This window comes from Perognathus longimembris, chromosome 4 (assembly GCF_023159225.1).
Source record: "Perognathus longimembris pacificus isolate PPM17 chromosome 4, ASM2315922v1, whole genome shotgun sequence".
Lineage (NCBI taxonomy): Eukaryota > Metazoa > Chordata > Mammalia > Rodentia > Heteromyidae > Perognathus > Perognathus longimembris.
The window spans coordinates 20,951,822-20,970,125 of record NC_063164.1 but is presented as its reverse complement, the minus strand read 5'-3'; the positions used below and the strand labels follow the sequence as shown (position 1 = coordinate 20,970,125).

The window sequence follows — 18,304 nt, the reverse complement described above, 5'->3', positions numbered from 1 at the left end:
GACATAGACCACATTAAAAGCTATATTTTAACATAAAGAGAAATTTTACAGGATAATACAAGCAACAATTTATCTGAGTGAATGGAAATTCTTAGTTTATTATTTTTATTTCTCTTATTTTGACATATGTATTTATAATGTGTAAAATTATTTTGCTCCTAGAAATATGTGATATATGTGTATTATAAGAATTGGAATGTGAGTTTTACTATTTATTTGTAGCCTGTAGCACTATTATTGGAGAATCACAGTGATAGAGACAAATAGATAAAACATACAGTAAAATATCAATACATTTGTTACAACTGAAGAAATACAAACATGGTTGCTTTTTCAGTTGAAACAGGCATTGGTTCTTTCATGGGGGAGCCCAGATAATGAACCTATTTGTATTAACAAAATGAAATATATTTAATAGCAGTCTAGTGGTAGGATTCACTTCCTAACTTAAGAATAATGACCATAAAATCAATTTGGACAAAAATAACTGTAGAAAACAGTTCAGGAGAGTCAGTTTTGCTTCATGTCAGATTACTTGTTTTCATGTGAGTTGTTGTTGGTTTGTTTTTTTTTAAAGAGCATTAATTTATGTTATCAATCTTTAGCCAATTGCCCATTTGAAAGGAGTCCTCCAATTTGTGAATCGTTATGGTTTTCCCAAACTCTCTAAAAATAAATCAAGGTTACATATTTTTGTAGTCTGCCTCCATATACATTTTAACTGAGGACTGAGTTTCTATTTGTGTACCTAAGTGGTTGCCAAACAGAAACTTGACATGCTTTCCAACAGTGTGCTTTCCCATCACTGCTGGATCCTGACCATTCCTACCTAGTGTGGCAGAGTCTTCAGGGCAGGTAAAGCTTTTCTGGGTCAAGAAAAATCAAACGTGAGGGAGGAGGAAACAAATTGGATAAGAAATGTACTTGCCTTAAATATGAAACCGTAACCCCTCTGTACTTCACTTTGACAAAAAAGAAGAAAAAAAGAAAAGAAAAACCAAACAGATAATGCTAAGGTATCTCTTCAGGTCAGTCTACATCTTACAAAACAGTTTCACACACAATTTGAACACTGACCCATGAATCCCAGTGACCAGGAAGATCAGATTTCCGTTGATCTTTGTGCAGTTTATGAACTTGTCGATGTTACTGGAGTCCACAGTCTGAGCAGACATCAGTGACCCGGTGCCAATGCCATCGCAAGCTGCAGAAATAAGACTCAGTCAGGGACAAAAAAAAACCCTTACTTTTGATCAAATAAACCATTATAATCCTGTTAGAAAAGAACAGTATTTTATTATTAAAATATTATAAAATATTATTAATAAAAATAAATCATTTTTTTTAGAAATAGAAGTTCTAATTTTGTTGCTGGGGATTAAGACCCAAGGTCTTGCACATGCTCGGTCAAGTGCTCTACCATTGAGTAATATCCCTAGACCTTTAATATTGTTCTCTATTCAACATTGAAACTGCTGATTCTGCGCTCCATTATCTTCCGGTAGTTTAGTGAGTGTGAATTATTTGAGAAAGATGGGGAAGAATGATGGGAGGGATGGTATTGATCAGCATGCATTGTATTCATTATTTGCCTTGTAGAATTGAAACATTACTGTACTACTACTTGCAATAAAATTTGAAAAGTATATTTCAACTGGCAACCAGTGGTTTATACTTGTAATCGTGCTCAGGAAACTGAAATCTAGAGGATCACAGTTTGAAGCCAGTCAAGCGTGAGAAATCCATGAGCCACCATTTCTGAAAAGAACCTAGCAAAATGTCAGGCTGGATGGATAGTTCAAATGGTAACAGCACTAGCTAAGCAGGGCACCTAAACAAGGATGAGGTCGTAAGTTCAAACACTGACCATAGCTAAAGACACTCTATGTGTCATACCTAAAATAAAATATTTTAGTCAATATTTTTTCCTTGAGATAAAACCACCTGTTTTGCAATCTATTCTAAAATATTGGTATTGGTAATATTTTTCAACACTAGTCACTTAATAAAATAATTCCTTTTAAGACTAAAGACTAGTTATTTAAACATAAGTTTAAAGTCTACTTTAACTAGCTAGTTAAGGACTAGTGGTCTTTAAACTTTATTTTGAAAAGAAAAGTTGGTGTAATGAAGAATATATATGAAATAAAGAGGCCATTCAAATTTTTATGTTTAAATTCATTGTCACTTATGCTTTCTGAAGGCTCTGCTTTCAAGTGAAAATGAATCATTGTGCCCCATCTGCTCCACAGTAAAAAAGTAAAAGCAGCTAACATGTATCTGTGCATGCTTTCACAGAGAAAGGGCAAGAGAACGAAGGGAAGAAGGAAGAGATAAAGGGCAGGTATGCGGAGCAGAGAATTAGAAGGAGAGAAGACAGGAAAAAGAGAGAGTGAAAGAAAGAGAGGAGGTGAGAGGAAAAGGAGAAAAGGGGGAGAGAACAGAGAGAGAGAGAGAGAGAGAGAGAGAGAGAGAGAGAGAGAGAATGTAGTCTAAAAGTGTGAATTTTCTCCTACGTAAAGCATTCCTGAGAAGTTTGAGAAGCCTAATAACATGTTGGAGATTTCAGCTATACTTTTGTGCTGCCTAATTTAAGTTTTATTGTGGTAAAGAATTGAACACCCAGAGCTGGAAAGAATTTCGTCCTCTATAAATTTCTATCACTTGAATTATCTGCATCATTTATTTAACACTTCTGGTAAACTTCCTTATCATTTCACATACCTTTAAAATATGTTTTAAGACCAAATGCCATCACCTGCATGTTCCTTTGTATCCTTTATATGCTTAGCAAACCATGCTATACACAGAGGCAAATGATACATGCTATGGCCCTAAAACAATCATCTGGATCGTTGATTATTGGTTTGTATAAGATTTCTAATATTTATTTTCTACTCATAAAATAAAATGCAAGACTGGAGATTAAGTTCAGTGGAAGAGTATTTGCCTAACATGCAGGAGACACTAGGTTTAGTCATTTGTCCTGAAAACAAACCAACAAACCAACAAAAATAAACAAATTTCAACTTGAATCTTGAGTTCCTATTAAATTTAATTTGGGGATTAAATTTTTTTCTAGGCTAATTTGATATAATTCAAAATCAGTTATAAACCTGGTTAGCTGACATTTTAGAGAGCTACATAATCATGGAAAGAGTTTGTACATGTGCACAGTGAGTAAGGTTCCATTGTAAGTCTGTGTTTACTAAGAGTCTAACTTCACTGGCCTAATAAAAAAGGAAACAAAAGGCTTTAGTATAAACAAATGTTCTGGCTAAAATATCTTGAACTACCACTCACCTTTTGGGCAGATGTCAGTGCAAGGCTTACACATTTTAATCCCATTTTCTTCTACTTCCATTTTGGAACTAGGGCAGGCTCGTACACAAGAACTAGAATCTACCACAAAGTTATCTGAATGAAGAAAGATAAAACCAGCAATCATGTTATGTTCAGTCATCAAGTTTGGGGCTTAGAAATGTTTAGCATCACTGATAATTTATATAAGAGACATATTCCTTTCTCAAGTATCTCAGCCTTGAAACTTTATCTCCCATCTCCCACATTCAAATCCAAGTGCAGCTCAGCTACTGCTCCACAGCTTCAATTGCCCCCAAGACAGACTGGATTTCTTTTATAGACTTTGAAAACTCTATGACATTTAGTTTGTGTTTCTCAATTGTTCCACTCCATTTCATGTCATGAGGCAAGTTGGAAGTCTAAAAATATTTCAAGTTCATGAAGCACAAATGCAGCTTAAGTTAAACTGCCTTGAATCAAGTTCCTGCACTCCATATCCAAGAGGAAATGTTTAAAATGTAGGCTGTGTTTCAAGGCAGTGACACAGATGCTTTGTCACATTTTTTTTCATGAAAGAACAAAGTGGAAATTGGAAAAGGTAATAATATAGGAAAGGTATGCCAATCCAGACAAGCAGCATCTTATGACTGAAACTCTGGTGAAATGCTTAGGAGACTAGTGATGCGTGGTATGTCAGGACATTCTGTCCCAAAGAAAAAACTAATTATTCTATCAGAAATCTTCCATAATAACTGGAAAACATGACACCTGCCAGGCTGCACTAGATTTGAAGGCAGCATCTTCTCCACTCAGGTAGCATGCTCTGTATGTGATGGTATGAAAGCTTTCCAGATGTGAGTGGCTCCCACAGGAGGAAATATACATTATGCAGAAAATTTTGCTATGTGGGCCAGAAAACTCAAAAGACTCTTTGATAATGGAAATACCTATGATGATAGTATATAATAACATGGAGAGTTATGGCAACTCCAAACTGGAAAAAGATAATAGAGATCTCACAAGTGTCTAGATTTTAAACATACCATTTATTGCATAGCATTGTACATCATTTACCCAACAGTTCCTAATGTTTCTTGGCCCTGGTAGAGATGAATAAGACTAACCACTAGTGTGACCTTTCAGCCAGAACTGCTCATCATCAACAAGGTATTGTTAGAGTCATCAATTCATAATATTAGGTGGAGCCATGAATAAACTATTTTATAATGGAAGCAATAGGTTTGGGATCAGATATGAGCAGAGGAAGAGGCACGGTGGACTGCCACCATATTAGCAGGTGATTCAGAAATCATGTCACTGACCCCTGTGTTGGTACCTCTCATTCAACTCACACCTCTGCTTCATGGAGTCTGAGAAAGCACTATGATAAGCTGACAGGACAAAAAAAAAGAGAGAGAAATGTCAGCTTTTGTGTCAGTGCAAGCTGAAAATGAACCTTGCCTCTTTGTAACTTCTTTGAGGTGTGGACTTGAAAAACAGGATAAAATTCTTCCAGAGGCCAGAGTTTTGGTATGTAACAGATCACTCCCCGTGTGAAGAAAGCAGTCCCCTTAAGTTTAGAATACATGTGTATGCATGCACAGTGGCTTGGTCTAGGAATGAAGTGAGCCTAGGTTATGGGTTATATTACATTTTTAGGCAAAGTCTTCTGTTTTTACTGGAGCAAAACTTGGAGCACAAGTTGCCTTCCTATCTGTCCTGAGAACCAGGTACTTTGAATCCCCCCAAAAAGTTACTGATTTGCTAATAATCTTAAACATAATCTTTGTATGTATCTTTTTAAGATTTGAGGCAGTATGTCACTGATAAAGATACATTCTAGTATAAATTCATTATCAAAAATAAATTTAGACATGAATTCATTTTTATTAGAAGTAGATCCTATTTATTATTGGGATCTAAGAACCTAAGAACATTTGTGAGACACATCAGGAAGTGTTGAGACATCAGAGGTATCTAGAAAACAACAAGCAACGCAGCAACTCTTCACATTAACTTCAAAGCTTAGACCAATCATTTAGTTTGAGCTTTAATTTCCTGATTTCTAAAATGTGAGGGAAAGTACCTATATCAAAGATAATTTGGTGACAAGGTTCAAATTTCAAATTAAAAATGAATTTATGTGCAATACTTTCATTGTTAAATAATTTGCTATTAATGTGGTATTCTTACTCTGCTACTTACGTGGGCATTTCTTGACACAGAATGCGCCATACGTGTACTTGGCATTGAAGTTGTGCTCCAACTGAAAGGTGGTTGGGTTGTACACAAAGGTTTGGGGACACTGAGTAACACATGCTCCACTGTCATTAAAATTCATGCAGGCCTGCAATAAAGCAAATATTAATGGCATTACCAGTAATCTTCATCATACTTTTAAATCAAACACTGCTGTCACTTCTGTGAGATGGTTGCATTCTTGATTTCACACACACCAATTTTATAAATGTTGCAGAATCTTATCATTTTAAAGGCATTCAGGATTCTAAATTTCTCAACCTTTTTGATGTTATCTCAGTGAATATATCATTGATGAAACTGGTCAAATTATTAAATTTAGTTGATAGTGAAGTTATTCAAATTCACATTGACTCAAAATGATTAGATTTAGTACAAACTAAATCTTCAGTTCTACAGAAGAGGCTTTTGTTTTGAGTGGATATTTGAAGAGATCCTTACTGAATGTAGCCTGTTAAGGACAAGCAGCAGCATCATATAGTGAGAAAACAGACTGATGGCCATCTAACTGGATATGTAGAAAGAGCTCTGACTGGTGAATAACCAAGGGGACATACAATGTATACCAGCTCAATCCATGAGGCAACAATTACAATACGATACCATTTCTTCCTTTCCTCTTCAAGGAATTCACAAAATTTATTTCTGACCAACATAAAATAATTATTCATAGTTACAAAGGCTAGTGCTATAGTTTAGAACATATATAAAATATGTAATGACCAGATGAGAGTAATTAGTATTTTTATCTGTTCACATGTATTCATTCTTATGGGCTGCAAACCTCCAAACTCTTCTCATCTAGGTATTTTGATATGCACAATTAATTGTTACAGTCTAATCTGTTCTACTACACAACACCAAAATGCAATGCCATTTCTCTTTGTCATAATGCCACATCATGTATGAAGCTACTATATTTTTAAAAAGGTTAATTTCTGCTGACATATATTGGGCCCTAGAAATAATTTCTTAATATTCCTAAACATATTTTTTAAAGTCTTAGAACAATTTTACCATATGAGAATTAGGCTTTTTATTCTTGATCCCTCATAGTAGAGGTGAACACAGTCTCTAAAAGGCTATGTAAGCACTCTGTCATTTGAGTCAAGTCCCAGCCTTTTTTTCTTTATTTTGTTTTTGAGATAGGATCTCACTGACATTGCAGAGGCTGGCCTCAAACTTTCAGTCTTCCACCTTTGCCTCCTAAATTGTTATGATTACAAATACTCATTCCTATGTCTGAGAGAGAGTTAGCTCTGGTGTCAGTAGGTATCTACAAAAGTATATATAAACATACAATTAACAAAAGTGTGGATGATATAATTTTTTTTGATTAAGAAATTAAGCTTTCACAGAAATAATTTAGAACTTGGAAGACAAGCTGATGCAAACTTCACATTTCATCATATGTTGTCATATGGTTATTAATAAGCATTAATTTATTCTGTTTCCTTAACACATTTGCTTCATCAATTGTTGTTTTAGCAAGCAGTTTATCACAAACATGACAATTTCCTGATGATAGTCTACTAGATGCATAATCAGAATGAGACTCGTTGATGATACATTAGTCACTGAGATGACACTTTATAGGAGGAATCTATTAAAAACCAATCTAGAAAGCTCAGTAAGTTTTAATTTATGACTATGATACCTCATGTATTCTTGTAATGGCTTTACTGACATACTTATGCAATGTTGTACATAGATTGCTTAGGAACAAAATGACATAATCCAGAGGAATAAAGAAAGCTTTCCTTGCAGACATTATGCAATCACCATGTTCCCTGCATGCAAGCCTTGGATGGTGTTCGTGAACATGCTGTACTAAACCAAAGTGGAACCAGTCAACCATTCCATAAAAGTAATGAAATGGGAATTCTGAAGCTCACTCAGCACTCTGTTCGTCATGATGATGGAACCATGAGAAAAAAATTGCAGTGTAACCTTCAGCTCAATTATTTTTGCTAGTGATGTTTATTGTTGCTTGCTACTGTTTTGAAATTACTAACGTCACACCCATAAGGAAGAGTCTTCAAAATCCAGCGTCTGCCTTCTCCTGTCTATGCTGATAATAAATAGGGAGATAGTTCACAGTTCAAGACCTATTGAGTCTCTTCCTTGATTTTTCAATTTTCTATTTTCTTTCCTTCATTGTCCCTATCCACCTTTCTAATTCATACTTTTTCTTTTCCTACAGAACTATTGTAGAGAAGTGAAGATAATTATAGTACCAAACATTTAGGTAATCACCCTAAGTGCTCTCATTTTGCTCATTTGAAATAAACATCCATTTTTGAAACATCAATGCTACTATGTCTCAAGTTCATCTGAAAAATAAAGAATACAATTGTTTGTGTTGATGTTTAGCATAAAATAATTTCTTGCATTTAAAAATTGTAACTTAAAAAAGAAGCTAGTGTCCTGGTGTTTGTAATTGAATTAACTATCACCAACAGAGTTGTTTATATGTATTCCAAAGAACAATGAGGCTTATATCAAGGATATGCTACCAAAATGTAATTAAAAAGTATCTTCAGCAAAGTATGTATGTCAGTTTTCAGGAAATAAAAATGTCCTTTTCAAAAATAAAAATCACAAAGATTAGCATACAAATTGCCTTAAGTATACATTTGCTAGTCTAAAAAATTTGAATTACTTGAATTTGCAAGTAATATACACTGGAAAATTTAAATTCATAAATTTATCTGCTACAAGCATGAAATTCATATTTAAGAAGTAAAATGCAAGTGCCCTGCTGGGAATCAGTGCTGCAACAATATAAACAGGTAGTCACTGCATGTTTGGAAAGAATGCTCTCAGATTCTACAAAAGATATCTCCATATATTCTCCTTCATGTACTCCAATAGATAATGATTTTTAATATAAATGAAACCAAACAGACAGAATTCATTTCGGAACACATACCCTTTCCAGTTAATCAATAGCTAACTCAGTGAGGTATGACTTCTGGAAAGGCAGAAATCTTTATTAAGCCTCACAGAGTCCAACTGTAATTGACCATGGGCTGATGCTTACTATAGGTGTGTGTAGACCAAGGAGGTAGAGGAAAAGAGAATGGGAGAACGAAAAAGACAATGCCCACATACAAAGCAGTCCGTGTCCTTAGGTCCTGAGCAGCCTCCAGCGCATTCCCGATGGCAGCAGTCACTGACATAGGGTCCATAGCACCGGCCATCACACTGCTCAGCACACACGGTCCTTGTCACTGTGGGGGAAACAGAGATGGGATCCGGATCAAAGTCAGCCACCTACTGGGCATACTGAGGGAGTACGGAGGAACTGCGAACAGTTGAGTTCTAGAACCTTGCCATGACTTTTATTCGTATCCTATATATCATTCACGATCGGTACTCAATCAAAATTTATACAATCGTTAACTTCTCACAATCACATATTTTGGTTTATATTGCCTTTCCCTGTCTTTTAACCAAATGAAAGGCTTACTTAGGTGAACTAATTAGGCCCGAGACTATATAAAGCAGGTAGCTTTGTAAGAAATAGAGGTTGAATATAGTTTTTCTCTTTCAGATAAAATAAAGCTCTTTAGATGTAGCAACAGTCACTAATGAAATAGCAGACATATGTTAAGTAATCAAATTACTATGCTTGAATAAGTGTCATCACAGGAAAGTCTATTAATTTGCTTCTACTTGACAGGCCTTGCTCAGCTGGAAAATAGTGGCATAGAGTTGAATCAACAATAATATCCCTAAGTCACATCATATTTTAATTCAAGACACATATATCTAAGTTTTCATTTATATTTTTATCTCTGTCATGACTTAAAGTATCTATATAAAATGTTTAATTTCCCCTTCCTTTATTTGTTTGGCTTAGCCTTGTCAAATAAGAAAATTAGTATGTGAAATATTTAAATAGGTAAAAGAACTTTGAAATGTTTAAAAGGCTAAGAAAGAAGTCCACATTGTTTGAGAAGACTTTTTTTTAAACTGGCATACCTTTCAAACATATCAAAAATGCATGCAGAAAAACTGAAAGAGTATTATCAAGTAAATTGTTTTAATAGCATGTGTTGATTAAGAAGCAGCATTTACTTAATAAAGATAAACTAATCAAACTATATTCATAGTTTATGATGATGGAGACCTAGGGGAGAAAAAAAAAAGAGTCCGGAAATCAAAGAGGTAAGTATGGCCTCCATAGGAACATTAACGTATAATTGCCTTAGGTTTTTTTTTTTATTAATTTACATTCTTACTCAAATATTTCATTGGAATTTTCCTTTGTATTTATTATCCACTCTAAATTACTTCCTTGGGTGCATTAAAATATTTGGGCTGAGTTTTAACTAGCTTCTTCATTGGTGGTATACCACTATATGTAATTAATGTAGATGGCACAATATGGGTAATAAAACTTATTAAATTTGGGGCAGTAAACATGAACCTGGGAATAGAGATTCATTTAAAATATCCAAGAGAATCAGATAGGCCATTTAAAGAACCAGTATTCCATGGCAAAAAAGAAAAATGCTGAATGAAGAGTTTCCCTCATGCAGTGATTTTCTTAAGTAGCTTTATCTTATCAGTATTTCACTATTAGAAACAAATCCATTGAACAACTACTTAAAAATGTTAAAATAAAAACAATAGTTTAATTTCTTCTCTAAATATAACCAATGCTATGATTTAATGTACCCTTATGTAAAGAAGAATTGACAACATAAATCAGGTGTTTATCACTGCTTTCTAAGAGAAGCAAAAAATAAAATGTCATCAGAGACAAGGTAAAAAAAAAGATGATTGTTCACAAAATGAAAAGAAGTAAGGGTTAATTTAGGCAGCCTTTAGAAATTTTTGCGTGTCCATGATTTTATATTCCAGCACTTCTCACTCTATTTGGTTCCTTCCTAACTCCTTACTTCCTCTATCTTCTTTCCCTCAGTGTTCTGTAATTGTCTGAATATCCTCTATTTGAGGCTTCTGAATTTGATTGTGTATTAGGTCATGTAACAGAATGTTTCTAATGGGTTAATGAAAATTTTGACTCATATGCACCAGTAGGAACCAAAATGGTTCATCTGTCACAAATTTCTGAATAATGTCATTGTTTATTGGCTCACAATGTCTATTTTAATAGTGTTATGTAGCATATATTCTTATTTATATCAAATAACTCATATATGTTAATTTCTATAGATAAGACATATTTTATATTATTTATTTATTATATATCACATACACAATGTGTGGGAATCATCTAACTGCTATTAAAGCAAAATCATTGGAAATGTTTCAGAAACTTTGATAGTTTTAATAAACTCTATGGATGATGCTAATGTGCCCTCTAGTATGGAAAACTATTATTCTACACAATCAAGATGGAAAAAGAAAATCTCTAAATCAGTAACACCATTTGATTGATTGACAGACTAATTATTCTTTGTCAGAAACTTAATCCCAATGCTCTCTTCCTTTAATTTCCTATGTGTGTTCTTAAGCTCTCTATCACTAATTGAGAAATCAACTGAACAAAAATCAATAAGGAAGTAGAAAGTAATAGTTGACAGGAAAATGACTAAGATTGGAACTGGAAATAATGCTTGGCTCATACAGAAAAATTTTTTTTAAAGAAATGAGTATCATTAGAAAATTTCTTTCCTCTAACCTAGAAAGATGTCAACGTGAAAGTAACTCCACTCATAAGCGCAACTTACATTACTTTAATTTTTCTTTTATTTCAGTGATTATTCAATTATCTATACCTCTATACTGCCTGTATTATCCTCATATATCTTGTGTCCATAAAACACTACCTTATGTTTCCTAAATAGTACCTCAGAGCATAGTTTTGAGCTGGTTGTGTCCAGTTACACAGTTGGAAGTGTGAACAAGGAGAAAAATGCCTGGGTTAAACAAAGGTGATTTTGGTTGGATGTGAGGGAGAATTATTGGCTATTAGACTGATATAAACACTGTAATGAGCTACTGAATGAGGTCCTTGAGTGTTTATTTGTCAGTATTTTCTTCTGAATGCTCTAGATATCCACTTAACCAAAGACAGGAAGCTTGATGAAATGTTCTCTGGAGGTCCCTTCTGGCTTTAGGATCCAATATTTATTCCTATGTACAGCAAAACAGTCTTTTAAAAATGAACACTTCAGGTTGTGTAGCATGTGTTAGAAATCTACTATGCAAAGAGTATACTTGATGTGAAGCAAATATATCTCACAAACCAGAAGTATTACTTATAGAGTGTGCTGAAATATGTAGAAAATATAATTTATGAAAATATCACTCAGGAAGCCACATGTATTCATTCTCTTAAAGAAGAACAGCTGAATTTAGATTTCAAGAATCAAATAGAAAATCTTAAAATAAAAATATCTGACCATCCTTATTTATTCTGATTCAGTTTAGCCTGGAAAAAGTACCAGAAAATATATTTTTTTTAATTGAGAGCCGTGAATTTTTCAAAAGGAGAATTTGAAGGCCAATATTTTGAAATTTCTGCTCTGAATCAATCTCTCTCCAAAGAAAGCTTCCTCCTAGAGAACTAAATAAAGCATTTATTTGGATGGAAAGGCAGAGAAGGAAATGAGTCTTAAAATAAAATGCTGTGCCTTGTTTCCTCTTATGTCACAGATTATGCAAAGTACTATTGCTACATTGAGTGAGGATTCATGATATGTGTGTATCATGATTTGGACAGAAAGAATATGCATTGTAAGGAATTCTCAGTCATTTGAATAAATTGTATAAAGTCTAAAAAAAGTGATTTTAAACAATCAACTGCTCCTCACAAAACAAACTTTCCAAATGGAAATGAAAGCTTTGTATGTTTCATGACATAGATGGAAATCTAACCAGTTGTATATTGCCAATTTCTAACTGGGATGATGACAGCTATCGTAAAAGAACTAACATGGTCATTCCCTGCCACGAATACTACCACAGATAGCATATTTATTTAATACAAAATGTAATAACATCAGTAGTTCACCTGGACAACAAGTCACATATCAGCACAGTCCTTAGTGACAATGACATTCAAATTCATTTTATAAAAGCATGCCCAGATTTCCAAAGATACTAATCAGATTTGTCCCTTGTACTAGATAAATTCTGGGCAACTCTGTGGACTATGACATGATAAGGTTGTTGTGTCAAAGAGGAAAGAGATCTTGTCTAATCTATTCTTCATCATGACCTGCTTTATTTCATTTATTAAATGAACTTTATTTAATCTGTTTCATAAAGACATGCTCAATGATTCATTGAGGGACCTTAAAGTTGATTTTAAACTACACTCTCTGTCACTAGGGAAATGTTTACTCATTAGTAAGCTATCAACATCTACAAAGTTTATAAGTCAAGACTCAAAGGAAAAAGCAACATACCTATTAACTTAGCTATAAAAATATTCTTGACAGTATGAATTATTTGATATATCATTCACAGCATAGTAAATAGTTTTAAGGTAATAGAAGAATGTGAAACTGCATAAAAACTATAGCATTTAAAAATTATACTTTTGGGCTAGGAATGTGGATTAGTGGTAGAGTGTTTGCCTAGCATGTATGAAGCCCTGGGCTCAATTCCTCAGCACCACATAAACAGAAAAAGCTGGAAGCGGCGCTGTGGCTAACGTGGTAGAGTGTTAGCCTTGAGCAAAAAGAAGCCAGGGACCAGTGCTCAGGCCTCGAGTTCAAGCCCCAGGACTGGCAAAAAATATATATGACTATACTTTTATTAGATTTGAAGGATGTATGTTTGGTCCACCAATGTAGATGAAGTAATTTTTTAATAATATCATGGACAACTAAGAAATATAAAATAAATATATTAAGTAATTTGAAGACACATTTTATAGTAGCCCACTCATTTCTATACTTAGCCTTGATAAGAGGAATAAAACAGTCAAACAAAATGCTCAAGTGCCTTGGTTTACCCTAATTCTATACCCAAAATGCTAAGTTCACATAAATGCATAGCTCACATAAAACGTTTACAAATCAAGAATGTTAAGTAAATTATTGTACCTCCATAACATCAATGAGTGGTACAGAATTAAAAATATATTAGTTAAGTTAACTGTAGGGAATGCAATGAAAGATTTTAAAAAGAGAATGTAGGCAAAATAATACTAAGTGGAACAAAAAAAAACATAATATTCCAACTTTTATAAACCAAACCAAATAAAATCCCAGCCCTTACATGTACTCGTGTTTATGTGTATTCATATACACACCTTACATACACACACACACACACACACACACACACACACACTCCAAACTTATTATATAGTATTTTATAAATGATCATTTTGGAAATAAAATGGTGAAGTGTGCTCACTGATGGAGAGATTTTATTATTTTTAATTCAATGCCCTTGAGTATCATGTAAGTTTTTAAATTAAAAAAAGTAATGAAATAACCTGTGCATTTGGAAGAGGAAGTTAATTATTCCACAGTTACAGATGAAGAAGTTAACATTTAAAATTACTACGTTATCCCAGGGCACATAATAAGCTATTATAAAATTAGAATTTAAAATTCATCTCTTGACTCCTATATATCTTTACCGATTTGAATGCATTAAGTTTGGAGCCACAAACAATAGGCAACTAAAGGTGAAAACCAAAGGGCTGGAAAAAGGGAAGAAAAGTGTTCCAAGATTATTTAAAATGGAATACTGTCTAACTAAAATAATCAAGCAGATATGTTTTATATATCTAAACATAGGTTGCTCTTAAGCCATTTTAAGTGACACAAATATGAGCAGAGTTAATGAAAACTGAAACATTATCCCTATGTACTTCACCTTTGTGGTGAAAGCCACAGAAATAAGATTAATAGCTAACAATTCATGAAACCTAAAATATGACTGAATCCAACTGATATCTGTTACAGAAGAGACAAATGTGTGTCACAAGTCTAGTAATAACAAAGAATTTAGAGGAACTCTGAGGCTTTCCCAAATTTGGTACCTCAACTTTGTAATTATAGTTACCTGCAGGCAGAGATCAAGGCTTTCAGATTCAAGGCCAACTTGAAGAAGAAATAATTCAGAGCCTCTATCTCCAATAACAGCTGGACACAGTGGCATACCCTGGTTATCCTAGCAATGAGGACAAACACACTAGAAGGATCTAAGCTGAGACTGTGCCAGGTATAAAACGAGATTCTATCTTCAAAATAACTAACAGGAAAAAGGGCTCAAGTGGTAGAGCACCTGCCTAGCAAGCGGAGGGCTCTGAGTTCTAGCTCCAGTACCACTGAAAAACAAAGAAGAAAGAATGAAGCTTGAAATACATACAGGGAAAGATGCTTACAAAAGACTACTTTTGTCTTTGTACATCAAATTTTGTATTATCTTCCCAAACAGGGAATCGTAGAGTATTGTATAGTATGGTGTAATAAGTATGTACAATTGTGTGTGTGTTTGTTTGTTTTTGTGTGTGTATTCTTTATCCATTCAGGAATAAAAATATTAGGTTAAGGGAAGCAATTTAGACTCAGAAAGATAAAGGAACTTAAGCATATATGAAAACAAACCAGAACCATATGCATATTTATACAATCAACATGAAGTAAGGCATATACAGGGATGAATTCCAGTGGCTTTTAACTAACTCCTTTGAACAATTAACTGACAAATGAATGCAAGAAAGCTGTAATATGTTGCTTTTTCCCTAAGGGAGTGTAGGATTAACAGGAGGGGCTACAGGAGAACTAAGAGCAAAGACTGGAACAATATAGCCATAATTGTCCATGTAGACATGTGAAAATGTCATCCAGTAACTTGAAGGGATGAATAGGATTGAGGGATGAATAGGATTGAGATAGATGATGAATCAGGATGAAAGGTGTGATAGTCCATAAGAAGCATTGTACCCATGAACTGATGGATGAACTGAACAACCTCTTTGTAAAAATATTTAATAATAATATATACATTATATAATTCATAATACAAATAAAGCAATGTTCTTTTAATGGGGTTTTCAAACTTTTTAAAGTCGCCATCTATAAAATAAATAATATTAGGCCATATTGCTTTGGGACAGAATAATCCTGTCCCAAATGATAGGCAAAGTAATTTGAAATTGTCTTATTTATTCTGATCTAATAAGATCTGATATTTTCCTGTTTTTTATTTGACCATGATTTTTTAAATTTTATTTGATTGTCAAAGTGATGTACAGTGCATAAGGTATTGAGTACATTTCTTGTCAAACGTGTTAATCCATCCCTCATTTATCTACCATTTTTCCTCCCTGCCCCCTCCCTAAGTTGGACAGTTCATCTCCAACATATTGTCTTCTGAGTATCATTGTTTTAGTGATTCTGCATTTGTCATTGTTTCTCCATTTTCTTGTTCCCCTTTGCTTCCCTAATTCAGATAAACATATTTACAATTGCCAGAGTACCAAAATCATATACAGTGACAACAAGGGATAAACCATAGGATAAAAATGAAAGAAAAAAATAACTTCACATAATACATTAAAAAAAACAGCAACAAAGAAAAACCTCTTGTTTCCATATCATGGATTAATTTTGCTGAGCATAATCTTATATGATCATATGTATATAGCTATTGAGCTATTGTGATACTCTGCTAGAACTATCCTAGACAAGTATTAATTATTAAAAATGAGTGAAACCATTGAGTCTATGTTTGTTTTGGTCTAGATCACTTCACTTAAAATGTTTTCTTCCAAGCCTTTCCCTTTCCTTAAGAATGGGGTGATGTCATTCTTTCTAAGGTAAGAATAGAACTCCATTGTGTTTATATATACATATATACATATACATAATACATATACATATACATATATACATATACATAAACATCACATTTTCTTGATCCATTCATCTACTGAAGGGCATCTGGGTTGGTTTCATATCTTGGCTATGGTAAACAATACTGCAATGAACATGGTTTTGCTGGCCTTGTTTGTGGTCATTTGGGTAGATGCCCAGAAGTGTGATTGCTGGGTCCTAGGGGAGCTCTATGATTAGCCTTTATAGGAACCTCCACACTGCTTTCCAGAGTGCTTGAACAAGTTTGTTCTCCCACCAAAAGTGTAGTAAACTTCCCTTTTGGCTACATCTCTGCCAGAATCTGTTGTTATCAGACTTCCTGATAATGACCATTCTAACTAGGGTGACATGGAATCTGAATGTTGTGTTGATTTTCATTTCTATTGTGGTCAGAGATGTTGAAAATTTCTTCATGTGTCTATTAGCCATTCTTATTTTCTCTTCAGAGAAGTCTCTCTTTAAGTATTTAGCATACTTATTAATGGGCCAGTTGTTTCTTTGAGGATTTGTGTTTGGGGATTTTTTTATTTGTAAGTATATTTTATTTTTGAGGCCCTTGTCTGTTGTATGGCTAGTGAGGATCTTTTCCCAATCTGTGGGCTTTCTATTAATTGTTTGTTGTTGTTGTTTGTTTGCTATTGTTGTTTCTTGTCAGTACTGGGAATTGGACTCAGGGCCTGAGCACTGTCCTTGGTTTCTTTTTGCTCAAAGCTAGCACTCTACATCTTGAGCCACAGCACCACTTTCAGCTCTTTCTGTTTATGTGGTACTGAGGTATTGAAACCAGGGCTGCATGCATGCTAGGCAAGCACTCTAAAACCAAGCCTTATTGCCAGCCCTGCCTTTGTATTTATCTTCTAGCTATGTCCTTTGCCATGTAAGAAGATCTGCAGTTTAATGCAATCCCATTTTTCCAATCTTTGTTTGATTTGTTCTGTTGCTGGGTCTTTATTAAGAAAGTTTTGACCTCTGCCAAGGAGCCTTACTGTTTCTCCTATTCCTTCAATGCTGTAATGCTTTCAAAGTATTGCTTTTATCTTGAGGTCTTTGATCCATTGGTATTGATTCTGATGCGGGGTGGTATATAAGGATTCATAAGTTTTCTACAGGTGTTTAACCAATTTTGCCAGCACCATTTGTTGAAGAGTTTGTCTTTCTTTAATCTTTTTTTTCTTAGCTTCCTTATTGAAGATTAGGTTGTCATAAGTCTGTGGTTCATTTCTGGGTCTTCAGTTCTATTCCATTTGGACCATGTTTTTGTTTCATTTATTTATTTATAATTAATTTATTTTGTTGTTATTATAGAGGTGACGTTCAGAGGATTACAATTACATGTGCCAGGTACTGAGTACATTTCCTTTGTACACTCTCAACCAGTCTCTCTCTCCTGTCTCCATCCAGGAGTTGTATAGTTTCATCAAAGTCCAGTGAGCTCCACTGCCACACTTTTTCACACTTTTTTCCCTTGAGTTCTGTACTTTCCCCCTACATACCAAAGATATACACATGAATATACCAAACATGAAAAAGAATCATCAAAAATAATTAAAAGAAAACATCAGATCTGATTAGATGAGAATAGAATATCAATATAAAATTGATATTTTTCCTAATCTGTCCTAATTCAGTAAAAGTTTAGTGTTGGTCAATGTACACTGATTTGATTTTACAACCTACCACTAAAGTGCAAAGCAGTTGCAGAGTAGTTTGAATGCACTGCACAATTGCAATGATAAAACTTAAATAAGGAAATACGGAAAAGAAATCCAAGTGCTTCTTTCTATGCATAAAGCAAATTGACTTTCCAATGAATTCAAGAACTTAAAACAAGTAGATCTGAAGTGTCGATTTATGAAAGTTTTGGACCCTCAAGAACATGGAAAGCCATTGCACAATAAGATGGACCATACCGTCTTCCGTCC

General features: G+C 34.0%; 1 protein-coding gene across 3 annotated transcripts in view; it reads right to left on the bottom strand.

The window, feature by feature from the left end:
• Erbb4 (erb-b2 receptor tyrosine kinase 4) overlaps positions 1-18,304 on the bottom strand; it is a 975,681-nt gene that overhangs the window by 262,001 nt on the left and 695,376 nt on the right. For all 3 annotated transcript variants that reach the window (XM_048344825.1, XM_048344826.1, XM_048344827.1), the window contains 4 exons: positions 8,677-8,795; positions 5,509-5,650; positions 3,304-3,417; positions 1,078-1,204 (listed from right to left, as the gene is read on the bottom strand). In XM_048344825.1, coding sequence (XP_048200782.1) covers positions 1,078-1,204; positions 3,304-3,417; positions 5,509-5,650; positions 8,677-8,795 — 502 coding nt within the window. The remainder of the gene's footprint in view (positions 1-1,077; positions 1,205-3,303; positions 3,418-5,508; positions 5,651-8,676; positions 8,796-18,304) is intronic.